The sequence below is a fragment of the Eurytemora carolleeae genome, unplaced genomic scaffold (assembly GCF_000591075.1).
Source record: "Eurytemora carolleeae unplaced genomic scaffold, Eaff_2.0 scaffold386, whole genome shotgun sequence".
Classification (NCBI taxonomy): Eukaryota; Metazoa; Arthropoda; class Copepoda; order Calanoida; family Temoridae; genus Eurytemora; species Eurytemora carolleeae.
In genome coordinates, this window is record NW_019396325.1 from 159,383 (window position 1) to 168,771 (window position 9,389).

The 9,389-nt window shown below is 33.1% G+C and overlaps 1 protein-coding gene across 1 annotated transcript; it reads right to left on the reverse strand.

Moving 5' to 3' along the window:
- Nucleotides 1-4,850: 4,850 nt before the first annotated feature.
- On the reverse strand, nt 4,851-6,353 carry LOC111700971 (carotenoid 9,10(9',10')-cleavage dioxygenase 1). Its single transcript, XM_023472064.1, has one exon. It carries the CDS (start codon nt 6,351-6,353, stop codon nt 4,851-4,853), a length of 1,503 nt encoding a protein of 500 aa, XP_023327832.1.
- Nucleotides 6,354-9,389: the final 3,036 nt, after the last annotated feature.

Below are 9,389 nucleotides of genomic sequence, written 5' to 3' on the forward strand. Positions count from 1 at the left end.
CTAACCTCTTTTTAGGTAAAACTTAAAATGCCGAAAATGGAAATGTATAAATATTTAAAATATTCATATCCAGAAGGGTATAATGTTCTGTATAGGGTCAACATTAGAATTCAATTAGTTCAAAACAAAGGGAATATAAAAGGGAGCTATAATATGCAAAAATGACAGGGCAGGATTAGGGGGGGGGGTAGGTTTATATTTTCAAATTTTAAGATACAAACGATTCTGAGAAAAAAAAAAAGTTGGTCATTGTATTTTTTGTTGACATTTTTAGTTTTAAAGGGACCTAACACGTAATTTAATCCTTTAAACCTTTGTCTGATCTTCGACGATAGTAAAATCCTTATTTTTTTTCTCTAAAAACTGTTTGCAAACTAGCGTCAACTATGTTGGAATGACTTCACATATTTCTCAAAAAAGAAGCCTATAATTCCAAATATTTTATATCAAACACGGTTTTTGCAAAAATTGTGACTCCCGGGAAATAAAGAATTATATTTTAAAGTATAAAAAATCATCAAAACACCCTATTTTGGAAGACGACTATCTGCCTCCTTAGGATAGTTCCACAAACAAGACTCTGGAAGCTGGAACAAGACGGAGCATCTTCCTAGTTCTCATCTCGTGCAGGATATAAACAATTCGTTCGAACCCTTGTTCTATTATACTGAAAATATATACTGGTTTAAGTTATCTCTGTGCATTATTAGAGTCCGTCCTCACGACCTCTATACTGTTGTAAATTAGAAAAGTTTGAAATTAATTACGTGTATAGTTCCTTTAAAGGTTAGATTAATTACGTGTATAGTTCCTTTAAAGGTTAGATTAATTACGTGTATAGTTCCTTTAAAGGTTAGATTAATTACGTGTATAGTTCCTTTAAAGGTTAGATTAATTACGTGTATAGTTCCTTTAAAGGTTAGATTAATTACGTGTATAGTTCCTTTAAAGGTTAGATTAATTACGTGTATAGTTCCTTTAAAGGTTAGATTAATTACGTGTATAGTTCCTTTAAAGGTTAGATTAATTACGTGTATAGTNGGGGGGGTTATTTCCTATTTCCTTCATTATTTTATATTTATTCAATACCTATTTTGGTAGCCATCTCCGATAAAGCGGTTTGGCTTGAATTTGTCGTTGTTTGTAACTTCAAGTAACTTTTCTTTTAAGAGTGATTTACAACGGTATCCATCTAAACCTTGTGTTATCAAGGATGAAAGAGACTCTTTGATTTTATATCTGAAAATTAAAGATTCTAAATTGGGGCTTGCGGATTTATAATTCAGAGTCAATGAAATGAATGAACAGAATAGAATATTTTTAACATGGAAAAACGATCATTTCTTCCTCGTTCATTAACTGACGTCTCACGGTGAACCAAAGATTATACGCAAAAATCGACAATAGTTGTGCCAATTATTTTTTGAAAACTAAAACTTTAGACCAAGACTTAATATTTTCAAAATGTACATGTCTATGGCTACAGAAAAGTACAAGTAAGTTAATGAGTTAAAATCGATTGTTAGGGCGTTGCGACTCTTTTAAGTCAACCAAGTCTAGAGTTGGTGCAGCTTTTTATTCTTACAGTCTCTTTAAACTACTCTTTCTGATCTAATAAACAACTTTGAGTCAATTCTTTTTACGTAGATTTGGTTTGGAGACCTAGGAGCAAAGCCGCACTGGCCGCAAAGTATAATAAGTGAGTGTTTGGGTGAAAATTAACAAAAACCTCAAAACATTATTCTTACGGTCTCTGCTATACAAACAGTTAACGCTAACCAGAGGATGACAAATTATCAGTAATTTTAAACCAACGATGGTTTCATCGATCAGTCAATCAATTCATTAGTCGATCATTTCACATAGTAATCCGCCAATTGTCTAATTGATCAATTAGATGAATTAGACAAAATACTTATAAATCTTTTGATCTATTGGACATGATATGCGTAAAGCTAAGGCAAGGTTTTAATCTGAGTACTTCCAACAAAATCTACCCTTTTCATCTTTGCAACCTAATGGTAAAAAACGATTTATAATCTAGAAAAATGTATTGTTTTTAGGACTTGGTTTAAATCAACGATTAGGACTTGGACAAAGATCAAAGCAAGATTTTAAACTAGGACATTATAGATAGAACAAGGTTTATGAGCAGGACTTGACAAGAGTAGGACTAGGATAAAGTTTGAAAGTAGGACAAGGAAAAGATTTAGGAGTAGGACTGGGTTTAGAAATATACAAGGTTTAGGAAAAGAACAAGTTTCAGTAAGTTAAGTAAGTAAACAATTATTTATTTATGAAATATAACAAACACATACAAAATTAAGTGTTTCGAGAGAAAATACTTAAAAGCTTCCAAAAGTAGAGGTTGTGGGAATATCTCCCCCATTCTAAGAAAAAAAAAGAAAAAAAATATAAATATAGGAGTAGAACTAAGAGGACAAAGGACCAGTTTTCAACAAAAATCATATTTCCCAAGAATATATTTGCTGAGAGTCTAGTTTCATGAGTTAAACTAGTTTGAGGTTGGAGAGAATAATAAAAATTATTGTTATTTTAACTTTTCATGTATTTTTTGCGTTTACTCTTTGCGTTCTGCTCCGGTGGGTTTTCAACTCTCTCTAACTATAGACAAGACTGGATATATAGAAGGAGGAGGAAAGGAGTATAGAATAGAAGGAAAGTAAGAAAAAGAAAGAAAGGCGGAAGACAAAAAGTGATAATTTTTACATCCAAAGGAAAACCTTAAATATTATTATGAACACCGTTTTACATTAGGATATAACATTTCTGAAGGATTTAAGTTTTTAAACTGGTTGGAAAAATCCCTTATAAAAGAGTAAAGAGAACGCACTGGCGCAGTTCTGACGAAAAGTAATAACAATGTGAATAGAACTGGTAAAGAGAACGCACTGGCGCAGTTCTGACGGAAAGTAATAACAATGTGAATAGAACTGGTAAAGAGAACGCACTGGCGCAGTTATGACGGAAAGTAATAACAATGTGAATAGAACTGGTAAAGAGAACGCACTGGCGCAGTTATGACGGAAAGTAATAACAATGTGAATAGAACTGGTAAAGACTACAAGGCAATTAGCACGCAAGGAAACAATTATTATTTTCACGCAGATCGTTTTACCTTTCATCATACCAGTCATAGATGTATAGATAGATAGATGAATACATAGGTAGATAGATAGATAGATAGATAGATAGATAGATAGATAGATAGATAGATAGATAGATAGATAGATAGATAGATAGATAGATAGATAGATAGATAGATAGATAGATAGATAGATAGATAGATAGATAGATAGATAGATTAAATGATTGATTGAATGCATCTAAAGGGACTGGAAGCGTAATTATAAGTGACCCTCCGTACAAAGATACAATGCCCTATTTTATACAGTACCCTTGAAAACTTAATCTCATAAAAAATTTGGAAATTCTCCGATTCTTACGCAAAGAAACCACAAATAAACATAAACACTTATAAAACAAAAGATGCATATCTAATTCACACTTGATGGGACAAAGCTTTAAAGGGCACCATTGCTAATCGGACATTGCCATCTTTGCATGTCGAGGGTCAATTGGAATTACGCTTACAGTCCCTTTAAACGCAACAATTTGAGTGGCTCGGATAAAGAGTCGCCAATCGTCCGTTTTCCCTCGTGATAGATTAAGTTAAAACTTGAGCCTGTAGTGTGAGAGATTGAGTTTAAGGTTTTATAAATGGTTTCTTTATGATCTTAATAAATGATGAGAGTAGGTAACGATGTGGTTAGACTTTCAGATACAGAGTTTACTCATCCTAGAAACAGCCTAATCAGACAGTTAGTTCTGGGCTTTGGTCAATTCAGATGGAAATTTTTTGATCGTGGATATTGAGATCACTCATTGATCTTGATCGTTTATTAATCTTCAGATTAATTTTAATTGATATTTTATTGATAACCAGTGAGTGCCTAAAATTCATCTTATTATGCCTAATAAATGGTGAAAACAATAGGAAGGCAAAGAGTTTTGCATACAACAAATGAGAGAACAGGAAAATTGCGGAAATCTGAAATCAAAACATCAAAGCAGATTCTGCGTAAAATTCAAAAGTGCAAATTGTGGATATCAAGATCAAGGTATCGGGATTATGGGTATTCAACACAAGCTCGGGACAAACAATTCATTTTACTGAATAAATTGTTCACAAACTTAAAATGATACTGTCTCTAACCAAGAATTGGTTTCCTACAGCGTAGTAAGCCTCGGTGAACAAACAATATAGAGAATTATTACCCAACAAACTAAAATTTGCACAAACCTTGCTGTTCAAGAAGCTGAAACGCAGTAATTAAAATGTAATCCTAATTTTATTACCTTGTCTTCCAAGAGAGAGGGGGCGTATCAAAATCAAGTTGTTTAGTATTTTTACTGATATCAAAGAGAAATTTGATATTTATAATAAAACTGTGAAAATGTTATAAATTTAGAATGCATAAAGTTTACCAAGCCAGTTTAAAATTTGCTGAAAGAAGAACAATACATTAACTTGCCAAATATATGGAATTTTCAGATTCAGAAAAGAAAAATATGAAGCATCCCCCCGTTATACTATGACATACTGTGGTCCACTTTAGGCCATACATCTCAACTTAATGAAAAAGGTTTATTCTTATAATCTCCTACAAACTAGTGATTAGCAAGATTGTTAATATTTGTTTATTCTATATTTATATTATATGTATATTAAAAATATCTATGTAGTCAGGTTTCTGATCTGAATGAATAGCGTACAGAACGAATATTTGTGGAAAAACTCAGATCTAACTTCATCAAAATTATTCTCTCTACTGGAAGAAGGAGCTCTCCAGCCATTTCCCATGTGCCCCGTATGGAACCCGTTGTGGTAATTCTGCAGAAGCAATTACTCCAGTTTCAAGTCTCAAAGTGTCCCAGACAAGGAATCTTGAACTGTGTGTGTCTTTATAGTAGGGGATGTCCATGAGATATCCATCATCCTCCAAGGATGAATTGACTCGTGGAACAAAAAGTGATTCTCCAAAATGGCAGTTTACTCCACATTCTATAACGCCCTCTGCTTCCTCAGTAATCAGGTTGAATTTAACAATATGTCTTCCCATCTCAGATGATTCTTTGCCTTCAGATCTCAAATAAGCAAATGTGGGTGACATGACATTGGGATTTACTGTCGGACGCTCCACAACCTCGTCAAAGATTATTTGCTCAGTGCACTCTTTGGTGTTGAGGTTAAGCACAAACTTGGTCAGATAACTACTCTCCTCGGTGTCCAAGTGGATCTGCACATCATTGGAATAATTTTCAAACTTTGGGGCAAATAATGTTAGTTGATCTCCATCCTCTCTTGCTCCAATAGTATGCCAAATGTGACCTGGGTTAGGAGCCTCGATCCAAATGAGATCCTCATGAGAGGTGGCATTCCTAGGAAGAACTCCAAAAGCCAAGTTTGAGTTTGAATCAAAATATGTGAGAGTCTCCATCTTTGCCAACCTTGATGAGTCTTTCTTTAATGAACTGTGGAAAAAGACTGCATAGTTTTTGGTTAAAAACATGTCATGGTAAAAGGCTGCTGGAGGACTGGGTACTGGAATCTGAATATACTTCTTAGGCAGTCCATCAGCATCGAGATTTCCAAAGTTGACAAATGGCACTGCTCCAGAACCAAAGTTAGCGGAGAAGAAAAGAAGTTCTCCTGTTGTGGGATCTGTTCTCGGATGGGCAGACATGGTTCCCTCTTCAGGTCCAAATGTTTGGTTCGCCAGTAGACCGTCAAAAGTTGAGAAACCTTTGGGGGACACTCCGTCTTTCTCAAGAGAAATCTCAAAAGGAAGAACAATCTCGGAGGCAGTATAGGTTTTATTGGCATGAGTTATTAGTGAGGTGGAGCCAGGTTGAAGCCTCTCTTGTGTTGGTGTGTTTAAATTCATAATTTTGGCTCTCAATTTTACCAGAAGCAGTCTTAAAAGCGCAAAACCGCCACGATTAAGGTCGCCAAAGCCAAAGTATGGAACTCCACATGAATTGCCAAGGCAGGTTTCATTACTGAAAGCACTTAATCTGTCTTCTGGTTTACTGTCAATCAAAGAGTTGGTATATTCTAAGGTTTCTCCGTCTTTAATAGTGACCATATGGATCATTGCCTCGCCATTAAATGCGTGATGAACTCCAGTTGGAGGCCAACATATGGTATTTGCTCCCATTCGTACAAACATGCCTCCAACCAGGTCTCCAGGAAGTTCTCCATCAATCTCTACTTGATGTTGTTCCAACTGTGTTGAGACTGGAGCCCAGTTTCCCTGCATGTACCCCATATTATGATTATACTCCTCTATACCCTCCAACCAATATAGACCCCAGTACAATGCATCAATGCCTTTAACTAAACTTGTTCTAAAGTTTAGTTTAGAGTTGTTTAAGAGGTATATTCCCAGAAAAATGGTTAATATATCTCGAAAATTTAAGTTAGCTGCTATCTTCATGATGGCTGTGTGTGAATTGATATCTGACCAAAGGCATATTCAGCTTTTATACTGGCCACTCGCGTCATCAAAGTAAATAAAAGGTAAGATAAATTAATTAAATTGGAAACTAATTTCGTAAAGGTTAAAGAAAAAGTGTTTAATAATTCTGATTAGAATAACTTTAGAAGGAATTTTCATGGAAACAATTATAAGGTTTCTGAATATTCAAAGAAACATTTTTCTTTTCAGTTTAATTTAGTAGATGAAAATTTCCCGAGTGAAAGTTATGGTTACAAAAATCATACTTAAATTTTTTTGGAATACTGAGTTAAAGCTATCGCAGAACAATTAAGAGTTTTACCACCCTTAAAAATACAAGAAATATTTGTGCAAAGTACTTTTAAAGGTTTTTTCGAACTTGATATGTAAATATCTTATTTGCATTTTTTACTATAACTTGAATTCTGTATATAAATTACTAACACAGAAATTCCGATTTTTTAATCCCTGTATCTTTACATTCTGATGTCATAGACCTTTCATAATTCAAAAACGAATGCTGCTCGATCAGAAAATCAAAGTTTAAAATATCAGTGGTCATCATCAGGATGCAAAAATATAAGGATTAGAAAACTAAATCTATGAAAAATATAATTAACAATAATAATAATAATAACAATAATGATAATAATAGGTGACAGAAGCAATAATACACAATAAGGTGGTAGAGGGGAAGTGAGGATTGTTTATGTTTACCTTCTGTTCATAATTAAATATGAATATTGTTATTAGCTCCCACACTATATTTCAACTGATATATCTATCTTTCTATACATCTATATAATAAATATCTATCCCAGTATTCTATCCAATATCAGCTGAAATCATATATGTCTTCCAGTATTCTATCCAATATCAGCTGAAATCATATTAGTCTACCAGCTTATTCTATCCAATATCAGCTGAAATCATATTAATTCTTCCAATATTCTATCCAATATCGGCTGAAATTATATTAGTCTACCAGTATTCTATCCAATATCAGCTGAAATCATATTAATCTCCCATTATCCCATCAAATATCAGCTGAAATCATATCATTCTCCCAGTATTCTATCCAATATCAGCTGAAATCATATTAAGACACCAGTATTCTATCCAATATCAGCTAAAATCATATAAGTCTCTAAGTATTCTATCCAATATCAGCTGAAATTAATTAGTCTCCCAGTATTCTATTCAATATTCACTGAAATTAATCATATTAATCTCCCTGTATTCTATCCAATATCAGCTGAAATCATATTAAGAAACCCTGAAATCATATTAGTGTCCCAGTATTCTATTCAATATTCACTGAAATCATATTAATCTCCCATTATCCTATCAAATATCAGCTGAAATCATATAATTCTCCCAGTATTCTATCCAATATCAGCTAAAATCATATAAGTCTCTAAGTATTCTATCCAATATCAGCTGAAATTAATTAGTCTCCCAGTATTCTATTCAATATTCACTGAAATTAATCATATTAATCTCCCTGTATTCTATCCAATATCAGCTGAAATCATATTAATCTCCCAGTATTCTATCCAATATCAGCTGAAATCATATTAAGACACCAGTATTCTATCCAATATCAGCTAAAATCATATAAGTCTCTAAGTATTCTATCCAATATCAGCTGAATTTATTCAAATATCCCAGTATTCTACTTGCATATTATTTAAAGTCATGCATATCTGCAAATATTTCTTGATAATTGATCGGGAGATCATTAATCTAGAATGTTTGATCTTGATATCTTCTGTGGACACTTTTAAGGGAATTGAGCTTTTGTGCCACAGACAAATTCTTAAATCTTTGCATCCTTATAGATCCTTAGACCTTTCATATTTCAAACTTAGACTTCTTGATCTAAATAGTTAGAAAAAATTTAATTTAACGTTACATCAAATTGTAAAGATATGTGATACGAAAAACATAGTTTGACAAACATTCCTTTGAGGAAAAATGTTTGATCTCTCAATTAAAGGTTTGACGAAAGATTTCAATTTATCCGTAGGTCTGCATGAGATGGAGATCAAGGATTGATTTCGAGATGCTCACCACTAAAGTAAGTTCTGATTTCAAAAGTGTCCATATTGGAAAGCGAGCTCTAGCGTTCAAGGATTACAATATTCCATGCAAAAGTTCTGATCTATGATCAAAGAGAATAGAATATATATTAGAGGGGAATTTATTAGAAAAAAGTGTAAAACGGCCATTTTGTTGTACTGTTTCCATACTGCAGGTGTACTTCACATATTTATGCTATATAACCTTTTGGGCCCGGGAATATCATTTTATAGAAAATCTAAAATTAATGTTAAAAGAAAACCAAATTATGAAATAGGCTGGTTTCATAATTGACCAATGATCATTTCACATAGACTCTATGCCTTTCCCTTTACAAACGATGATTTTCCGTTATAACTATAAATCAAATGATGTTTTTTATTCACCTAATTCATTATAAAGTTTATTTAACAGCTTTAAAAAATTCGAAATTGAAATGAATAGTCTAGGGAACATACTGTATTAATGTACTCTACTACATATAATTTGTGAACATTTACATGATTTGTACACTTTGAACTCCCTTTCAGGCTTAAAGGGACTGAAAAAATTCATACCGAGAGATTCTTTAAATTCCCCTCTAATATATATTCTATTCTCTATGTCTATGATCAAACAAACACCAAACGACTGGTATGATCAAGGTATTAATGCAAGGAAAGTTATTTCAAAGGTGTACACATTGTTTTGTACTGCAGTGTACTGTCTTCGGGCGGAAAAGTAAACATAAGACTGATGTCACAGCCTGAGAGGGAATCCATTTTC

What these genes read in the sequence shown, in the direction of transcription:
- LOC111700971 (XM_023472064.1), bottom strand. Translation starts at nt 6,353, where the DNA reads ATGGGGTACATGCAGGGAAACTGGGCTCCAGTCTCAACACAGTTGGAA.